This window comes from Triticum urartu, chromosome 7A (genome assembly GCF_056163025.1).
Source record: "Triticum urartu cultivar PI428250 chromosome 7A, HENAU_Tu73, whole genome shotgun sequence".
In the NCBI taxonomy this organism is placed as follows: Eukaryota; Viridiplantae; Streptophyta; class Magnoliopsida; order Poales; family Poaceae; genus Triticum; species Triticum urartu.
The window spans coordinates 46,041,636-46,062,777 of NC_141879.1; the positions used below are offsets into that span (position 1 = coordinate 46,041,636).

General features: G+C 45.8%; 3 protein-coding genes across 3 annotated transcripts; 2 read left to right on the plus strand and 1 right to left on the minus strand.

Moving 5' to 3' along the window:
• Positions 1 to 1,611: 1,611 nt before the first annotated feature.
• On the plus strand, positions 1,612 to 3,806 carry LOC125520897 (uncharacterized). The gene is made up of 7 exons (XM_048685939.2): positions 1,612 to 1,749; positions 1,823 to 1,912; positions 1,992 to 2,146; positions 2,834 to 2,954; positions 3,055 to 3,174; positions 3,255 to 3,325; positions 3,391 to 3,806. The coding sequence occupies exons 1-7, from the start codon at positions 1,633 to 1,635 to the stop codon at positions 3,620 to 3,622; spliced, it is 906 nt and encodes a 301-aa protein (XP_048541896.2). The 5' UTR covers positions 1,612 to 1,632; the 3' UTR covers positions 3,623 to 3,806.
• Positions 3,807 to 9,943: 6,137 nt separating this feature from the next.
• On the minus strand, positions 9,944 to 10,886 carry LOC125518257 (uncharacterized). Its single transcript, XM_048683159.2, has 2 exons — positions 10,882 to 10,886; positions 9,944 to 10,742 (listed from the first exon to the last, which is right to left on the minus strand). Exons 1-2 carry the CDS (start codon positions 10,884 to 10,886, stop codon positions 9,944 to 9,946), a joined length of 804 nt encoding a protein of 267 aa, XP_048539116.1.
• A 7,679-nt stretch (positions 10,887 to 18,565) lies between these two features.
• Positions 18,566 to 20,457, plus strand: LOC147957541 (protein FAR-RED IMPAIRED RESPONSE 1-like). The gene is made up of 2 exons (XM_087531753.1): positions 18,566 to 19,048; positions 19,927 to 20,457. The coding sequence occupies exons 1-2, from the start codon at positions 18,566 to 18,568 to the stop codon at positions 20,455 to 20,457; spliced, it is 1,014 nt and encodes a 337-aa protein (XP_087387879.1).
• The last annotated feature ends 685 nt before the right edge of the window (positions 20,458 to 21,142 follow it).

A 21,142-nucleotide genomic window follows, 5' to 3' on the forward strand; every position in this document is an offset into this window, starting at 1 on the left:
ACCTCATGCTGAGTAGCAGGGATGCCAACCACATGAGCTAGCTACCGACTACACCCTAGTTCAAAAATAAAAAAGCTACTGAGTAGGACCTAATTACAGCGCCAATGTTAAAGTAAAATGTACAGCGATAGATCTGTTTTTTTCTCCAAAATTTCCAACAATTCTTGGAACAAAACTGAACGATTTTCCTTAAAATATTTTAATAATGTTTGGAAACATGAATAAATTTCGAAATTCAAACAAAACTTTAAAACCTGAACAATTATTGAAAAGGTGATTATTTAATTCCAGATCTTTATAGATTTTTTATATATCTTCATCAATTTCAAAGTTCAAATTGAAAATGTTTTGATATGCATTGAACAATATTTGAATTTACGTGAACATTTTTGTGATATATGCTGAAAAAGAATTTGTTTGGAATTCAGATCTGTGTTTTAATTTCAGAACAAATATTTGAAAACAGAAACAAATAGAAACAGAAAAACCAGCGACGCCTACACGGGCCAACTCTACTCGGAGCGCCTTCAGCGAAGCCCCGTCGTTTGGACGCTCACGAGCGTTAGATAGAATCCACCGGACTAAACCCTTACAGCGAGCCTCTTGCGGCTGGGGTTGTGGACCGGCTAATATTATCTTGAACCAATAAAGTGGCGAGATTTCTAAAAAAAAGCCTGTCTTTTTCTGCTTTGTTTGTTCCACACGTTTTCTTGTCTTTATTTTATTTTTAGCTGTTCAACTTGTCTTTGGTTTTCTTTGTTCTTTCTTCATTTCTCTGCAACACATGTCTGCATTTTTATACACATTATACAATTTCCATATACAAGAGGAACATTTTGTTGCACTCATTTAATATTTTCAAATACATGATTAGTATTATTTTGAAATATATGTTTTCATGCATATTGTACATTGTTTTGTACTCCCTCCGTCCCATAATATAAGACGTTTTTTTACTCTAGTGTAGTGTCAAAAAATATCTTACATTATGGGACGGAGGGAGTATATGTCTAGTATATTGTTTGAAATGAACTTTGAATAATTTTTGTATGATACGATATATTCTTTTGGACTATGCAAACATGTTTTTATATTGGATAATATTTTTTGAAAAAATGTCACAGAAATGTTTTTTCAGATGTGTTAGCATTTTATAAATTTAGCATATATATTCTATGAATTACAAGAATATTTTTCTTACATTGTATAACCCTTTTCAGAAAATGTCACTTACATATTTTTGAAATATTTGAACATTTATTAAAAGTATATCAAATACTTTTGTACACTGCATTTGCATTTTTTAAATACGGAATGAACATTTTCATAAAAATATTAAATTATTATTTTCATAATATATGTATTGGTATTTTTGATAGTATAGACAAAATTAGAAAAACACGTGACATCTGGATGGCGTCACCTTGGCGATACTATGTGGTAACTGGGTCGGGCCACGACGGTTTAAGGGTAAATATTTATGGATAGGCCCATTGAAGAGCCCTTTTAGCACCCAAGGCCTGAACCGCTAGGAATGGGCCAGCTGAAGGGGCAGCAAAAAGAAAAAAGGGAAAAAAGAGGGCGGGAGAACAGAATCCGGCGGCGGCGGCGGCGAGGAGCGGAGCTGCGGGGATGAGCTCGTCGACGACGTCCGGGCAGGGCGACGAGGCGCCGGACCTGGTCTGCGTGGTGGACTGCGTCCATGGCATGGTCGACGCCCTCTCCTGCGTCCGCTGGAACAAGCATCAGGTCAGCAGCCGCCCCCCTCTCCTCTCCTCCGCACGCTGGCCGCGTCTAAGAGCCGCCTTGCCTCGTCGTGCAGGGCGCGGTGGTGGAGCTGTCGCAGCACGGCATCGTGGTCAACGTGGAGGAGAGCGGCTGCCTCCAGGCCAAGGTCTACCTCAAGAGCGAGGTTCGTGCCCGCCAGGTGTTTGCGTTTTTTCCTCCCCGATCCCGGCCGCTGAATTTTCAGTGGGGATTGGCCGTTGCAGCTGTTTGCCGAGTACGACTATGGTGCAGAGGGTCGTCCACGGTTCGGCCTCAGCCTGGGGCTCCTTGTCGACTGCCTCAACATGTTTACCGTCCCCGGGTTCGCCTCCCCCGTCGAGATCCGGTACCCTGGCCCCGACATGCAGCTTCTCCTCAGGTATGTATCTTCTCTGTCTACACGGATCTCTTTGTTCGTACTTACTATATAGTACTGTCAATTGATCATGTAACTCACTAGACATTTGCATAGTCGTGGTGGATAAATTGCATTTATGATTTATGATCTTTGGAAAGTTGATCTAATGACTTACTGTGCTGGATAATACTAAATACTACTCCGTCCCACAATGTAAGACGTTTTTGAAAGCTAACATAGTTTACAAAAACGTCTTACATTATGGGACGGAGGGAGTAGCTATTTGTCCATACTTTGGATTGACTCTACCCTCTTCTTTATTATCTAACCTTGATGAGGACAACAAATAAACATTCAAGCTTCATGTTCAGCTCAAAGTAAGTTAATTCTGGATATGGATGTAAGTAATGTGAAACAAATAAAAAGGTTGACTACCAGGCAGTTCTCGTGGGACTTTTGTGTCAGTGTATACATTCATTCAGTGCTGTACTGTTACGTTAGCTTGTCACGTTCAGTTACTCCGTGACTTGTCCTAGCCTATACTAGCCCACAATGCACGATTCAGTAGGTGTCTGGTTCTGTAACTGCTACAAGCAGAGCTATATCTATCCCTCTTCTGAACTTCAATGAAAGCAAGCCAATCGTTTTATCCTGTGTGTAGATTTTATCATTTTGCTCATGCTTTATATTCTGGTAACACAAGCGCAGGTCAGTGGGGTCTCCAGATGCATGTATACATGCAGAAATCAGAACCAGAATTCCTGATACTGTCGCTTGGGATTACCATTTTGAGCATGCAGGGAATACTCCAGTCACTTTTACTGTTAAGGTACCTGCAATACTTTCTCCATCTTTTGTGGCAGTATTCCCTGCTATGAGTTCATACTTTTAGTACCTCAAAACTAATGATTCACCTCTTCAAATGACAGTCTGCCATCCTGAAAGAATCAATTGATGACCTTGAGTGGCCAGGCTCCAGCATTCAGATTCAGTTTCATCCAGACCCCCCTTCAGTAATATTTAAAGGCGAAGGGCATGGTGACTTGGAGGTGTGTCATGAATTTCTGTCTGCAATTCAGATAGCTTCCATTGGTGTCCATATCTAAATGCCACTTAATCCATTTGGCAGATTGAATTCTCCTACTATGCAAATACGGATCTTCTAATTGCATTCCAGTGTGACCAAGAACTGTCCTACAGGTAAAACTCTTGCGCCTAAAATCTACAGCATGCTTCTTTGTGCTGACCATACAGTTCTCTGCAAGGTATAAGTACAAGTTTCTTCGTGCCACTACCTCGAATGTTCCAAGTAGTGTCTTGAAGGAGAATCGTGGGAGTAAAGTAACGATTGGGAGGGGAGGGATGCTCAAAATCCAGCACCTGGTTTCAGTTGCAAGGCTAGGTACGCAATCCTACCATAATTTTGCTGGAGGGGCTCAACAGCCAAGCCGGATTGCTTTTATCGAATTCTTTGTGAAGCCGGAGGAGGAGGATTAAAGGACAGACGATCCCTAGCATGTATTGTATATAGGTTATTTTGTTGGGCCTGTGTCATCTATGAGGTCTAGCTTTTTCTTTTTCTGTCTAATGACTTTTGTTGTAAACTGCTAGTCTCAGCTCTGTGGATCTTTCTTTTATGCTGATTAGTTAAATTATATGGAAATGAAGAAAGTCCATGCCATCGTTCTTCTTCCTTCAAAACCAGCTTCATTTTAATTGTTACCATTTGAACTTTTGCAAAGTGGCAAGGACATACCAAGCAATAATTAGGATAGTAATAGTTGGAAGGTGGAGTATAAAAACTATTGACATGAACTGAATTTGAGCCCCAAATATGTGTATCATTTCTAGATATTTATCCATGGCTGGTTTAATGAATATGAATATTATTTCACGATGAAATCATTTGATTTATCAATGGACTATGTGGTCATTAAGGACTGGTGGTCCAGGTTTGGGAGCAAATGGTCTTGTTACACCGTAACTACATCGTATGTTGCCTGAAAATAATGCAGAGTTGGTACTGCAAGCTAGTTGAGCTCATTATGTCTCTGTCTCGTCGTAGCCTCGCACTGCTCTCAACAGGCCCCCAATTAATCTAGCTTAGTGCTGCAAATAACCAGGGCCCATTGTTCAATTGCTAGCCATTCCCAAGCGAGGCATGTGTACGGTCCGTTTTCGCCCCTTTGCTGTTGTTGCTCCTGTTTATTGTGTACCCTGTACATAATGCACTTGCTGAAGTTGATAAACTTGCACATCACACCAACTGCTTACCACGACAAATGCTTAAATAGACAAAACGTGTGGATTGGCTGTACATTAACTTTGAGAGGAATGCCAGCTAAGAGAAGTTCTTTTTATCTGCAACTGTGAGGGCAGAAGAGAAAATATATCACCAACGAATCTTCAACAAGTAAAAAGTACAGCACAGGAAAAAAGACCGCACCTTGTTGGAACTATGTTTCTTTGTGGTCAATTATAGGAATGTGTCCAGTCAAGACCTTAACTTAGCAACAAAGAAGAAGGGCCCCCGCCCCCCCCCCCCCCCCCCCCCCCCCCCCCCAGAAATAAAAATGGATTGATGGCAAAAGTATGTAAACCCTAGTTCTGCTTTACCTTGTCAAAGTGCAAGGACCTTACCAGATCTCCATTGTTTTAGCAAGCTATTCTCCTGATGGAAGGTAAAGAAATCTTCTCTTATCTGTCCAGTGACAACTCACAGATGTTAGCTAAGCCAAGAGACGATTGGCTATTAGATTGTTCAAATCACTAGAGGGTGTGTTTTTGTGCTTACTTGTGAATGTGACATTGCCCATTGAGTGATCCATCAGATGATTCGGAAAGGCCTGTACCGAGATATACATTCCATTGAACATTGTGTTTGCTGTACCTAATGTTGTTTGCCCATTCTTATGACTGCGAAATGGCGTCTTAATGCACCCAATGTCCTCTGCTGCCCATTCTCGTGACTGCGAAATCGCGCTTAGATGTTTACAAGATATCCACCCTTGAGTGAGGCGCGTGCATATCCGGTGCGGTAAGCAGCCCCTATTCTAAGCAATGAAGGTGATGTGGCTCTTTTTCAAACCGCAATTAACGAGACATGACGGTGAACGCCGTACTAACATAAACCGCCGGTTGGTTACCTTTGTATAATTTTAGAATCAAAGTGTGCCCTTTCCATTCAAAACTTCTTGTTTAGTGGTCCACTACAGATCATCCTATCCTTTTCCAAAAAAAAAGATCATCCTAGTGTATAATAAGTACTGGTGAGAGCAGAATCTGCATTTGGTAGGACTTGAGCATATAGTACAATGCTCTGTTGTCAAACTTTCCTTTTCCCTGCCAGCTTCTTTAGAAAGAAACATGACAGGATGAACAGAGAGTTGGGTGAAGAAATGGCCACCTTCTCTGCATTTGTCATTGCCCCTTATGAGAAAAATACTACTCTGAACTAAAACCACGACACTTGTTATTGATCGGAGGGAGTAATTATTATGCGTGGTTCTAACTAAAGAGTATTTTCTAAAAGAAAAATATTTGTGTTGCTAACTAAAGGGGTCTAGGTCCTGAGCATATGTTATGTGGAGTATAAACTAGGAGACAGTAGGTCGCTGTCGCCCTATAAATATCTAGTTTCAGTGACCACACAGTTAGGTTCCGGTGGGCTCCTGTATTTAGACCAGAAACCAATAGTCGTCGTCTCATAGATGAAGACAAGCACGGACTGCCGTTAACCTGTCAGGATTAACCCCCATAACAACCATCGTCTATTAACTGGAGTACGTCCTGAACTAACCATCCGATTGTACCAACTATTGCTGTTGCGATGTGAGGGTAACATTTTGGGCTGTTTGTGGCATCGCGGCAGTAGCATTAAAAGGTACTTTCATCTCTCTAAAATATTACCAGTACTTGTTTTTCTTTTCTTTTGCGTATCATATTACCAGTAGTACTTGTGTAGCACTCTCCTTCGGAGTAACTAACTGGATTCCACTTTCTCGAACGGAAACAAACTTACTCTCTCCGACCATCTTATTCGTCGCTTGGACCAGAGAGTTCAGTGACAGAGTAGTAGATTTGATAGTTCAGTAACCACAAACTAAACTTTGTTATATTACTCGACCCGCGCGGTGGACCCTGACAAGGGCCGGCGACATGGCTCCGATTTTAATTGTTTCTTTCCGTTTTGTTAAGGTTTGTGTCTTGTTCAGGAAGGCGAGATGGCGACGGCTCCCTGAAAATGGAATAAAGGTCTCCTTGTCTAGCTCTCGTTCTGGCGGTGCGTCTAGCATCGTTGGTGGGTGTGTGGAGGTGTGTCTTCGGTGGATCTATGTTTGATCGATTTGCTTGGATCTTGTCGTTATTCGTCTACGTTCGTGTATCTCTGGGTTGGATCCTTCATATCTATGTTATTCTTCATCGACGGCAGTTGCTGTTGTGGTGCGCTGGTCTTATGGGGTCTTAGCACGAGGACTTTCCGACTGTCTACTACAATAAGTTGTGCCCAACTCCAACGATTGAGGGGCGATGACGGCGGCGCGCCTTCGGCTTGCTTTAGTGCTTGTAGTCGTCGCTAGGTGGTCTACGAATCTAGATGTAATTTTTATTATTTTTTATGTTCGTTGTACTGGCACGATTGAAGATAAACAAATGGGAGTTTTCTTGAAAGAAAAAAAAATCATGGTCTTCTTTTTGTCGATGAAACACATCAATGATCGGAGTAGAAACAAACTTGAAAAGCAGCACCATTTGGAGTACAGAAAATTAATGTGCTTCCTGCAGGAACTGAAGATGCAAGATCCACCGCTTTTCAAGCAGTGACGTCTACATCGACAACTCAATGCCCACCCAATTTTTTGAAGGACAAGTGATGTTCATTCATTTTGGTGACGAAGGAAGCTCTGCAGGCCTACGTACTCATGGTCGTGGGCTCGTGTGGTTCATGCAATGCAATGCAGTGGGGGAGTGGAGTGAGGTCCTGTACGTGCCTCCTCGTGCAATTTATCAGTACAAGTGATTGACACGTTGAGCTGTGTAGTGTAAGGGTACAAGTGATTGACACGTCGTGCTGTGTAGGGCAGCTACTTGGAGCACAGTGTACTTCCGGACGAGGCCCTCCCTGTGTTAATAAGGTCAGAGTCGGGCCGGCCGGACCCAGGCCACCAAACCCTAGTTAACCAACCTATTCGGGTGCCATTAACTAGTGCACCCATGACCGACGATGACATCGCCAGGCAAACCCCCACTTCCAACGTACGTACGTACTAGGTACTACGGTCCAAGGTACGTACTATACCACGGTCCAAGGTGAACAGAAAGTGATCGAGTAATTAGCCGCCCCTAAGTCTTTATGCTATCATCAGTGTCGCACATTTCTGGAAGAATAAAAACACCTTGGCTGCTTATTCTTAATACAACAGCACGCAAGTCTTGCATGTTCTGAAGGAAAAGAATGCCACACATTTCTGGCATTGTCTTGTTGGAGAGACCCGAGCAACCCGAATAGTACTACCTTTCCTATTAGAAATGTTTTAGCCAGCGCTTTGGGCTTTGGACAGAGTGGCGTCACGTGCTCGATTTCTACAGTCGTTGTAGTGTTTGGACTGAGTTTATACAATAACGTCGAAAGTGGGATGGAGCGCAAAGCTCCTTGTACGCTCTTCCATCAAGCTTAGCACCCGATCCATCTATCTTTCATCGCATGCACCGAATGCTGCCCGCATATCAAGCTTGAACAGAAGGGAAGGAGTCTTGCACTTATGAAGACGCTGAGCAAGGTTACGGACATACATGAAGTTATCATGGATACTCCGCGTTTTGATGAAAGCTCTCTGGACGTTGGAGATGAGAGTGGACATGTGCGGGGCAAGCCTGATGGAGAGCACTTTTGCAATTATCTTGGCAAAAGCGTGGATGAGGCTAATGGGTCTATAGTCGACGACCCTCTCCGCCCCTTCCTTCTTCGGTAGGAGCACAATGTTTGCGGAATTGAGCCAATGCAGATTTGTTGAGTGGAGGGAGTCGAAACGGTCGATCGCCCTCATGAAATCATGCCTAATGGTGTCCCAACACTTCTTGAAGAAAGCACCCGTGAAACCATCCGGCCCGGGAGCCTTGTCACTAGGCATGTCGTTGATCGCCTCAATTACCTCCTTCTCGGTAAAGGGGTAGTCAAGCCCTTGAAACTTATGTTTCTCCAAGTTAAGCTCCTCCCAGTTGAAGTCCTTGGTACTCCTATCCCCTCTTCTCGTTGCATGCGTGAAGTGCTCATGGAATATCTTCTCCTTTGCTTCGTGCTCGGTCACCCATCCATGATCATTCATGATTCTGTGGATATGATTTTTCCTCCTTCGCGCATTGACCCGTCTATGAAAGAATTTGGTGTTAGCATCACCCTCTTTGATGTTTGAGATGCGAGCACACTGCTTCTTGCGTGCCTTGTCAAGCACGGCCAAGCTTATTACCCTCCGCTTAAGCCTAGCCCGAAGGTCAAGCTCCTCGGTGTTTAATTGCCTGCCTTCCTGTGCAATGTCAAGGTGAAGAATCACCAGAAGGGCAGCCTGGAGATGGACCTTGGCTCGAGAGAAGAGACCTCTGCTCCATTGCGACAGACGAAGAGCCGTTTTCTTGAGCTTGTGGAAGAGGATGATGTAGGGCTCAGTGTGATCAACATGCTCATCCCATGCCTTTTGGACTACCTCGCTGAAACCGGGCATGGAGACCCAGAAGTTTTCGAACTTGAAAGTCTTAGGCCGCCTAGGCCCCTTATCATCGGCGAGCAAAAGCGGACAGTGATCGGAGAGGGACGAGGAGAGGGCGTGGAGCACATGCATGTTGAAGGTTGTGTCCCACTCGGCGTTGCAGAAGAAGGAGTCAAGCTTGCTCAGCGTTGGGTTTTGCCTCTCGTTGCTCCAGGTGAACCTCCTATTCTGAAGATGGATCTCTTTGAGCTCGCAGCTATCGAGCGCTGCCCGGAAACGGTTGATCCTACTGCGGTTCACATTCCTCTTGTTTTTATCCCTCGCCCGATAAATTTGGTTGAAGTCCCCACAGGCTAGCCAAGACACCCCCACCGGCGGTTTCTGTCCAAGGAGCTCGGCAAAGAAAGCGTCTTTGAGGGCGGGGTCAGTAGGACCATAGACGGATGTTACTTTAAATATTGCCCCCGATTCGCGAACACGGACCATGGCGGAGATGCAGAAAGTTGTGGTAGTGATGTTGGATATCTCAACTAGGAGATCATCCCAGAGCAGCAGGATCCCCCCTCTGGTACCGTTCGCCGGTCGTTGCGCAAAGCTACGCAACCGATGACCCCCTAAGAAGGCGGCCGTGAATTGGTTGATATTGTCGAGTTTCGTTTCTTGAAGGCAGACCACATGACAAGAGGAGGAGGCGATGGTGGCATTGACCGTGGACCGACGGTCCGGGCAGTTGAGGCCCCGAACATTCCAGCTCAGAAAATTTATCGGTTGTGCTAACATGATGAAACCAAGGAATCCCTGAAGCAAGGCCACTGATGAGCAAGCACATCAATCGCCCCAGTGCAGACAGTGGTTGAACGAGCAGCAGCAAACACATTTGCTAATAGAGGAGCCGCAGCCCACACATAATACAGAAAAGCACAAGGGCCAACAATTCCCAGTGCCAGAACACACACAACCCTTGGACACACGTAGCTGATACATGGTTCTGTGCCAAAACACACAACGAGGATACCCCTGAACATAGACTTAACTCCACCACTAATTTTCCCTGGAGTTTTAACATGTTGTACTATCATTGATCACAGTACTCCCTCAGGTCCTGAACTGCAGCTCAGTTGGCCGTCTGCTGTAGCGCTGCCTCCTCACCGGGCCTCTCCAGGTCCAGCGCTCCTCCTCCACCATGCACCAGGAGGGCATCTTCAACAGCCTGGGCGTTGCTTTCATCCAACTTGAAGAGCCTGCGCATGTCTGCGATCACCTCCGGCGAAAGCTCCTCCTTGAAACGCTCGGCAAAGGCATCAAGAGCTGCCGAGGTGACGTCCTCACCATCCTTGATGATGCCCAGAGAGCGGCAGACGAGGAACTCGGCCGCACGAGAAGCCAGCGCGGCGTTGGCTTTGGCACGACTGGCCGGCCGTGTCTTGTGGATGGACAGGGTGCCCCCAACCCTGGAGATGGTAACCCCGGCCATCGTCTTGCGGCGAGCAGCAGGGGCCCGAGGAGGGGTCGCCGCAGGAGCAGGAAGAATGGACTCCTCACGGTCTTCGAACAACGGTGCGAGGCACTGAAGCCCCACCGCACAGGTAGCAGCATCAGCCCTCCTCCTCTGCACCGGAGATGGGGTGCGCCGCAGAGGACCGCTGGACACCAGCGGCGGAGTGGGAGAGGCCTCGAACCCTGGCGGCCTGGCAGGCGAAGCCAATGGCAGCAGCAGCATTGTGGGGGAGCAGAGCTCGAGCATTGGCTGGCTTGGCTTTGTCTGCAGAAGCGCGACAGACCGGGCTTCATTCCTTGTGGACCACGGCGAAGGGGGGAGGACTATTGTTGGCGACAGGGGGGGCGAGGCTGGCGGTGTCAGAAGCTCCTGGGATCGCCGACGAGCAGCACGTGGCGAGGGGTGCCGGGTGAGGCTGCGGCCGGGTGAGGGGGCTCCCAAGTAAATTTAGAGATTGGATTGCGGCTTTGTGGTGTTCCTCCTCCTCGAGGGTTCTGCTGAATGGGGTGGCCGGCACCCCCATCAAGCACGGCTGTGGGCTACGCCAAGGGGACCCCATTTCCCCTCTCCTCTTTGTCATCGCTATTGACCCTCCGCAACGAATCCTTGATGTGGCCACTAGGAAGGGGATGCTACATAAGATCAGAGGGAGGGGTGCTATGGTACAGACATCTCTCTACGCGGACGACGCGGCGGTGTTCATGGCCCCGATCAAACGGGATATTGACAACCTCGCAGCTATCCTGAGAGGCTTTGGGGAGGTCACGGGCCTTTGCACCAACTTCCGTAAGAGTTCAGTGGTTCCCATTCGGTGCAATCACATTGACCTAGAGCACATCACACAAGGGTTGCCGGCTGTGAGGGCGTCTTTCCCTCTACGATACTTGGGGCTCCCTCTCTCTGTCTGGAAGCTGAAGTTGGTTGACCTACAATTCTTGGTGGATAAAGTGGCAAGCAAGATGACAACATACGAGGGCCAGAACATCACCACCATTGGGCGTGCGGCTCTTGTCAAGTCGGTTCTCGCGTCCCAAGTGGTCTACTTCATTACACCTCTTGTCATTCCGCCAAGCATTCTACGCACCATCGACAAGCTAGAGAGGGCGTTCCTTTGGGCCGGCTCGGACAAGACGACCGGGGCCAAGTGCAAGGTGAATTGGGAAACGGTAGCTCGGCCACATGATTACGGTGGGCTTGGGGTGCTCAACACGGAGAAGTTCGCACGTGCCTTGCGTTTGCGTTGGCCATGGTTTGAATGGAAGGAGCCTTCTAAGCTCTGGGTGGGGCATGGGAACCCATGCGACGCCGAAGACCTCAACTTCTTCTATGCTTCTACCACCATCATTGTGGGAAATGGTGCGCGAATGCCTTTCTGGGATTCTCCTTGGCTTCTTGGCCGCAAACCCAAGGACATTGCTCCACTCATCTTCGAGGCCTCGTCACGAAAGAATTGGAAGGTGCGGGAGGCCCTCAGGAACAACGCTTGGATCCTTAGGATCAAACCTCCATCCGCAGTTGTGTCCGCCGAGCATATTAGACAGTTGTTCTCCCTCTGGATGCTCCTGGATGAGGTCCAGCTTGATGAGCTTACCAATGATGACATCTCGTGGAAGCACTCGGCCTCTGGCCAGTACACGGCGGCCTCTGCTTACAAGGCACAATTTTTGGGCCTGGTTCTTTCCCCCATGGACCATATGGTTTGGAAGGCCTGGGCGCCACCGAAAGTGAAGTTTTTTGCTTGGCTTGCGCTTCAGGACAGAATTTGGACTGCCGACCGGTTGGCCAAGCGAGGGTGGCCAAATTGCGGTCCTTGTCCATTGTGCAAGGGCGTGCAGGAATGTGGGCCACATCTCCTCTTCAAGTGCCGCTACTCTCTGAGGCTCTGGAGGTTGGTCATTCACAGATTCAGCATTGACGACATGGACACGACCTCATGGCACTTGATGGACTCAGTTGAGAGCTGGTGGGTGAGTACATGCGACGTCGGCACTACAGACAGGAAGGCCAAGGCGTCGATTACCATGCTTGTGTCATGGGTAATCTGGAACGAGAGAAACGCAAGAGTATTTCGGCACAAGAGCGCTCCTCCGCCAATTCTGCTCAACTCCATTGTGGCCGAGGCAAGCCTTTGGGTCACTGCCGGGGCAAAGAAGTTAGGGTCTTTTATTTTGCGAGAGTAATTGCCATGTCGCGTAAAGGGTGTGTGTTGTAAAGTAAAAACTCTATTCTCTACTTAATTAATTCATGAGGCAAAGCTTTTGCCTCCGTTTCAAAAAAAAAAAGAATGCTGCCCGAGGTACGTCGATAGATCGATCCATCTTTGCTCACGGACGGACAGGTTGGTTGGACGTCGGTGGGCGGCGAGCCATGTGTTGCATTGCATGTAGTATCCATTGGAGCCATCGCCATCGCCCACCCACAATTCTGTTCCGGCAAATGAGCGGCCGAACATTGCGCCCAGTCTAGCTACGACGAAGAGGCACGGCCCGGCCATTGATTCGTCGCCTGCTCCTCCGTTAGCAGCGTAAAGGTCACTATAGTTAGCACCCCTTCATTGCCCTCAATAATGGTGCTAATAGTACCGTACCGTGCTTAATTAGCACCCAGAGATAGCAGTAATGGTGCGCCTCAAAGATAGCAGCCGGCCACCGCTTTTGGTTTGCGAGGCATATCCTTTCTCGTCGTCCAAGGTTGTGGCCTTGTGGGTGGATGAAACAACGCACATTCTTTTTTAAATAGTTTGAATTGCTTATCACATGTACAATGTGGTGAAACAATGCAGATTCTGTACTACCTGCTTTTCTACTCCATTTTTTTCCAGTTCAATATACACCTGGTTGTTAATATTCCCTCCGTTCCAAAGTCAAACTTAGCAAATTTCGACCAATTTTATAGATAAAACTATCAATATCTAGAATACCAACCATTATGAACGAAGGGAGTACTGCCGTTATTTAGTCCTGCGTGGACACCATCGATCTTTGAATTCGAAAAGGAAAACTGCTTCAGAGTGTCTCGCTCCATTTCTAATTGCTCAATAATCTGTTAGATAACACCACAAAAAAAATCTGTTAGTTAAAAGCTTATGTTTTCTTTTGATATTTTCATTCAAAATGTTGGTTCCACTACTAATTACTTGGTAATTTCATAGCTAAAGTTATGTTCTTATTTTGATACTTTTCCTGATTTCTTTCTTCAAAATACCTGGTTATATTTCTAACTGCACAATAAAATTCTAATGAAAACTTACATTTTTCTTGATATATTTCATATTTTCCTTTACAATCAAATTCCATTTCTAATTGATCGATAATTTGTTGGCTAAAATTATGTTTTTCTTTTGATATATTTTATTCTTTTTTTAAACTGGGCAAAAGAGTTGCCACTTTCATTGAATAAGGAGGTTTAGAGTTTTGACCATAGGCCAAATTACAGCACATTACTCTCGCGGCATCACATTACTCAAAAAAATTGCTCTCGCAAGACACCACAACTTTGACTCCTCTTTAATTCTAGCAACAAGAACCCCTACAGGCACCACGGTGTAGCGGAAGACTCGAGCATTCCTTTCCTTCCAAATTTTCCACGAGATAAGCATACTGAGAGACATCATCGCTCGCCGGGATTGCGACATGTTGGAAGCAATTAGGTTCCACCAATCCTTCAACGAGTCCAGAGCTACCCAGGCTGGTGGGTGCACATCAAGTAGGCCGAGCCAAGATTTGATCATTCCCCAGACCCTAATGGTGTAGTGACATTGGAAAAGGAGATGGGCCGCTGACTCTTGAACTTGCATGCATAAAAGGCAAGTATTGCAGTTGCCACTTAGGCCATCCTCGGCGCTGGAGCCTGTCAGTCATCCAAATCCTACTGTTGATAACAAGCCAAGCAAAAAAATTGCATTTGGAGAGCCCAAATCTTCCACACCCACTGTTGCATGTTCGTGTCAACTAAACCATGGAACAAAACTTGTAAGCTGCCACCGCTGAGTAAAGGTCATCATTGGTGAGCTTCCAGAGATTGAATCAGCCACATCAGGGTTGAGTTGGAACATGGAATTTTACTCTAATGTTCGACAGGTTGTTCAATGAAATTGGCACGCAGGAGGAAGCGGGGGGCTCACACTCAGGCGCCATGATCACGGATGAGAAGATGAGAAGAAAGGGTCAATCCAGTCGGCATGGGAGTTGGGACGACAAGGGTGTGTGACTCTCCGTAGCAAATCAAGGCTTTCGGTGGTGCACTCCGTGTCAATCTATCTGTCCGTGTGTGCCCTACCCAAGTGCCCATGGCCGCTGCACGCGCCGCGCACACGACGCAACAGCTCCGGCCGGCCCTGGCGGTGCGGCGACCTCTTCTATCTTCCTCCTCGCTATCTATCTATCGGGCCAGTGATCCATCATGAGTCCACATACCACATGGACCTAGCTATCATGCAGTACTCCTATCTGCTTAATCGCCACCCCGCATGTGTGCATGCATGCCATTTGCCAATGTTCTTTGTTTCCATTGTTTGAAATACTACTACATTCTCTACATGTGTCCAGCGTCTTAAACTTTCTGGCTCAACTGCTGTCGATAGTTCTCAAAGGCAAACTAGGCATGGCAGGTAGGGAGATGGCGCTGCATCGCTAGGTTACTGTGATATTTGCAATTACACTGCTTTTTGTACCCTGTGCCGTCGAGACTTGGTGGATTCAGCACCCAAGGGCATCTCCAACGCCGTTCTCTAAAACAGACATAATATTTGTCTATGAAGTTGTTTGGACCTGTCCATGAACACAGATGCGGGAGCCGGTCATTTAACTGCATCCCCTAAACAATCATCTAGGTCTGATCGATTTCATTTCAAATGCATAGATCATAACGAAAATAAGACAGATGTTCACAGTTTTTACATGTGCTCGATCACAAAAGTTTCAGTCCGGCGGCCCGTGCAAAAAAAGGCATTTTCCCTTGCCAGACCGGTTGCCCGAGCCTTCTCACTCACTCTATAGCCGGCTCCTCCTCACCATTAGCCTTCTTCTCGGTCACCAAGCGTTTCAACATCTTGACACGGATGGGCCCACGATCATCGAGGCATGTCATCCAACTCGTCCATCTTCACTGTCAATATTTTGGTATCCTTCGAAACAGCTGCGAGCTCAACCCTCCTCTCTTTGAGTTTGGTCTTCTTCTTTTCTAAATTGATCTTTTTCTCGGTGACAGACATCAAGATGTTAAACCTTGCCTTCTGTTGCTCCTTCACGTCGGAACGCTTGACACATGCCTCCTCCTTCCTCGCCAAAAATGCACTCGAACCTCTTCACCATCTTGGCCGCCACCCATCTCCTCCTCCCACTTCTTTCCTCAGAACACCCTTATAACTTTTTTTGGGTGGCTCTTTTGTTGGGTTGGTTGGATCATCAAACGGCAGCGGCGGAAGTGAAGAGTGCGGCGGTGATCGGAGCGGAGAGGGTGAGGGAAGGAGGGTTTTGGTGCAAAAACAGTGCAGACCGCTCCATATGCGCGGGCTCTGTCTCGGTTTGGGCCAGGGGTGTCGGAATCCAACATGGCGGAGGTTCATACTCCCCAGCAAAGCCCGCGTAGCTTGCTTCCGGTTTGCAGGAAAACGGTCACGCGAACACGTCCACGAACAAATACGGGTCACCGTTGTATGGCTTGCAGCATCCGAACAACTCCGTCGAACGTTTGCAGCCGTTTTTAGAGTTCTTGTTGGAGATGTTCCTAGGGACGTAGGAAATGCACCTAAATGCTTCTTCATTTTAATTTTGTTAACCGTGAGATGCAAGTACAACGAGTAATGCTACACGTACAAACGAGTTACAAGGTTTTACAAAAAGTGTGAATTTGATTGGTCAATAGGTGGGGAGGCGGCCCACCCTTCCCTGAAAATCAGGGGAGGGGGGGGGCAAGTTTGTGATTGGTTAGTAGATGGAAAAAATTCTAGTCAGCATGTAATTGCGTGTAACTCTTTGTATGTTTAGCATTATTGAGGTACAACAGTGTGTTTATATTTTACTACTACCTTTTTTTTATTATAAGTTACAGAGCGAGTAGTGGACAATATATAAGTACTACGTGCATTTCCTTTTTTTCTTCTTTCGGACAATAAATAAGGTGATCTCTCACGATCAGCTGCGAGCAGTCAAAGGACGGGGAATGCACCAAATGCTTTTTCATTTTATTTTTGTTGGACAGCGATATTTGATAACAGTGTGCCCGATAGAAAATTTATCTTATCTGTCGATCACCCGCCAGCTAACCAGGTCGACCACCCCGCTAGCTAACCAGGCCGACCACCCAGCTAGCTAATCAGGCCGATTGCTGTACAAGGCCCAACAGAAAATGACATCCCCTCACGACGCACTTTCCAGATCGTTACTTTCCCCCACCCCCTTACCTCCCACGCAAGTATACCCTCTCTCACCCTCCCCACCGCCCACACGCCCCTCCCCACCACCCACCCGCCCCTCCCCCCTACACAGCTGCTCAAAATCAACACCAAAGACCTACCCCTCCTCCAGATCTGGATCAAACAAGAGCAGACCATCAGGGAAGCGGTGGAAATTACCAGGGATACGGCGAAGAAATCACCAGGCAACATCACCTCACCCTGGTAAGAATCAAAGACTCATCCAAAATCTCCAAAAAATTCTGCTTAATACAAAGACTTACCCCACTGCCACCCCACCCCCTCCCAATCTGTGCAAAAATTACCATCCTTTCACCTCTAAAAAACAGAATAAGCAGACTTCTCTCATAATTTTGCCTACTGCAGTGACTTACCAATCAACTAATTACAAAATTACCAGCCCCCCGTAGTTTTTGTTACCAACTTTATGCAACAAAATAGAGTACCCCAAAAAATACCACATTCCCCTGCTACACTGAACACAGATTTTGTGTTCTACCATGGAAAAATAAAGACAAATAAAGGAGAGAGGACCCTTTATTGACCACAAAATCCATTCTCTCATACAATGGAAGATGCATTGCAAAAAAGGTTCATTTTTCAGTCTACAAGAATGTTATACTGCATGAAGTAAACAAGTTATCAATCTGTACATAGAAAAAGTTATCATCCACTTTAGCTAAGTACTAACATTGGATAAAGAAAAGTGTTGCCTTTTAATGGAGATGCTCATGTTGTACTGTAAATTGTCCTGTTTAGTGTTCTTCCCAATCACCCCTGCGATTCTTGCCTTCAAACACCTGTGTAAAGAGTAAAACAAAACAATGAGTTTCAAAAAAAGAGCGAATACGTGTAAATGTGTACTAACGTGCAAACGTAAAAACAAATCAAGCAGGAGTAGATAAATGGATGCTAGTAGAGGAGATAATGCAGAGGATGGAGGAGGGGGTAGAATGCATGAAGAAGGCGATGCAGCGCGCACAACAAGCAGCAATTCAGCATACCCAAACATTATGGGGACAGGTAAAATTACCAACATTACTGTTTACATATCATCATGGAATGAAAAACCCAGTCTTATACTTTACTATTGAAGTGGGTTTGAAATTTACCAGCATTGGTGCACACATATTACCAGGTCCAAAAATGCAAATTATCAGGGTTTTTTAGGCATAAAGAATACTTTACTATTGAAGTGGGTTTGAAACTTACCAACATTGGTGCACACATATTACCATGTCCATAGGATGCAAATTACCAGGGTTTTTTTAGGCAGAAAAGAATGCTTTATTGTTGAAGTGGGTTTGTAAATTACCAGCATTGGTGCACTCATAATATCAGGTTCAGAGTATGCAAATTACCAGGGTTGTTTAGGCAGAAAAGAAAGATACATTCACTGAATCTTCAGAAAACTACCATGATGGAAAACTGTTATTTATCATGTAATATTCCACTAAATCTACCAGGCCAAATTGCAGGTGCTCGGGCAATCAGCGCAAACAACAGCTTGCCCAGTGGTGGAACAAGTGCACATAGTGCTGGAACAAATGCAAGCACAGGAGCTGGGAGCCTTGGAGACCAGACAATAAGCGAACCAGCAACTCCAGAATCTGCTGGGATCGATGCTGATATGGAAGGCAGCAACATGGAGGCATATTCCACACCTAAGCCACCTTTGCAAGGGACAAAATTTGACACCCTGGAGAGCGCACGTGACCACTACAGCACCTACGCGCGCAGGACTGGCTTTGCAATTAGGCAGTAATTCAAGAAAGAGAGGGTTGATGGAACTATAAGCAGGGTGCTACTAGTTTGTACAAAATATGGCAAACGACGCAAGGAAAGGGATGAGCTGCAAGATGTGGAAAACCCAGCCAGCATTGTCAAGAAGAGGAAAAAAGAAAGTTGTTAGGACTGAATGTGAAGCGCACATGTACCTATCCCACGATGATGCATGGTGGACTGTTGACCGTTTCGAGGACACCCACAATCACCCCCTGATCAAAAAGTCTTCCCTAACAAAATTCTTATCATCACATCGATACATTCTGAAGGAGGAGCAGGACTTCTTGAGGGTTCTGCACGGATGCAACGTTGAGACTGCGAGGCAAATGCAGCTGATGTCATGGTTCTACAGAAGCGCTAAAGACGTACCCTACACGACACAAGACATTGCTAATCAACGAGCTAAGTTCTGCTTAGAGCACCGCCACAAGGACGTTGGGAGCACAATTACATACTTCCAAGAGATGAGGGCCAAAGATTCATATTTCTACTGGAGAATCAAACTTGATGATGAGGACAGGGTTGAGAACTTGTTTTGGATAGATGGCGCATCACGCAGGGCATATGCAAAGTATAATGACTGTTTGTCGTTTGACATGACATACACGACATACATGTACAAGATGCCATGTGCACCATTCATTGGAATTAATAACCATGGTCAATCCATCCAGTTTGGATGTGGCTTCGTTCGAAAGGAATAAAAGGAAAACTTTGTGTGGCTGTTTAACACATTCCTCCATGCAATGGGTGGTGTTGCCGCTAAAAACATCATCACAGACCAGGACTTTGCAATGAGGAGTGCGATCGACGAGGTCTTCTTGAACATAATACACAGAAATTGCCGCTGGCATATAATGAAGAAGGCGCAGGAGAAACTTGGAAAACTTATGGCTGATGACAAACCACTAAACAGAGCGTTCAAAGACTGTGTCGACAACAGCTTGACTGATACGTACCTAATCTATTGACGCATTTTAATTACCATGCAGCAAACTTGAGAAGCCATATGAATATATGTGATGCACAAGTTACCATGTGTGGGTCTACACAAGTTACCATGATCTTGTTGGCTATATTACTAGGGGGCAGTTACATATGTTGATACCAACCTGTGGTTTAGAAAAGTTACCAGATCTGGAAAAACTGTTCAATAAAGTTACCATCTAACAACTAAGAAAAGTTACCAGCATACTTGTACTTTAATTACCAATGATTGTGTATGATGTTGTAATTGTCTCATGTTTTGTGTATCATAGAGGAAGAGTTTGAAAACAAATGGTGGGCAATGATGGATGAATATGGCCAGATCGAAAACGAACATTTTCAATGGCTGTGGGAAAATAGGAAATGTTGGGCCCCAGTGTACTATATGAAGCATTTCTTTCCATTCTTGCAGACAACTGCAAGGAGCAAGGGATTCAATGTTGTGCTCAAGAAGTACGTGAACCCCAACAACTCATTGATTGAATTCGCAACTCAATACACTGCAATCCAGGAGAAAGTAATGGTGGCTGTGGTGAAAGAGAAAGTGGACACAATTTACAAAGAGGCAGACATGTATTCGTTGAACCCAATCGAGTTACAGATGCGAGGGATATACACACAAAATCTGTTCTCCAAGTTCCAGGTAGAGATGAAGCTAAAGACTGCTTACGGATGCGACACTTTGCAAGATGGAACCTTCAGGATGTGGTCGCTCCGAGGCATACTACCAAAGTATGGGGATAGGGACTACCATGTGCAGGCGAACAAGGATGAAGGGGTATACTCATGCACTTGCTGCAAGTTTGATCGCGATGGGCTATTATGCGCAGACATACTACGAGTAATGGAACAGATTGGAGTCTACGAGATACCAAGGAGGTATATCCTGGATAGGTGGACATGGGATCCAGAAGAGGATCTTGTTCAGCCTGATTACCAATAGCCAACAGTTAAGAAGGGTATGACAGAGGAAGGAAAAAATATCATGAGATATACATCTATTCTGAATGATTTCAAGGAACAAGCAAAAGACGCTTGCACTACTGATGAAGGGATGGCATTGGCAAGGAAACATGTTAATGCTTTCAGAGACGACATGGATGCACTAAAAAAGAGGCATCTAAAGAAAGCAAGAAAGGAAAAAGATGAGGGAAAAGAAGCACAAATGTTTTGTTCACCACCAGGGACTAGTGCCACTGAAGGTGTCCCAGTAGCGCATCAAGGAAGCATTCCTGTCACGCATGTGTCTGGCAATATTTTCCAGTTCCAGAGCTCACATGCCAAGGGATCCCAATCATCAAACACAAGAGTGATACTAGACCCGGCGTCCGAGAGAAAAGATTCCAGCACCCATTTGACATTGCAAAGCCAAAAAAAGAGAGGAAGTGTAGAGTTTGCGGGTTGACAGATCATGATAAACGCAAATGTACCTCACCCATCCCGCACTGAGAAATGCAAGTTAGATGGGCATTGAACTGCAAGTTAGAGATTTTACTTATCAATTTTACCCATTTTATTGTGTAAAACGGTGTCAAGACACCATGTAATGAAAAGTTATCAGCACTGAAACATGTAAGTTATCGTCCAGAATGTAATGGGGATTTTCACAAATGAGAATGAGATTAGTT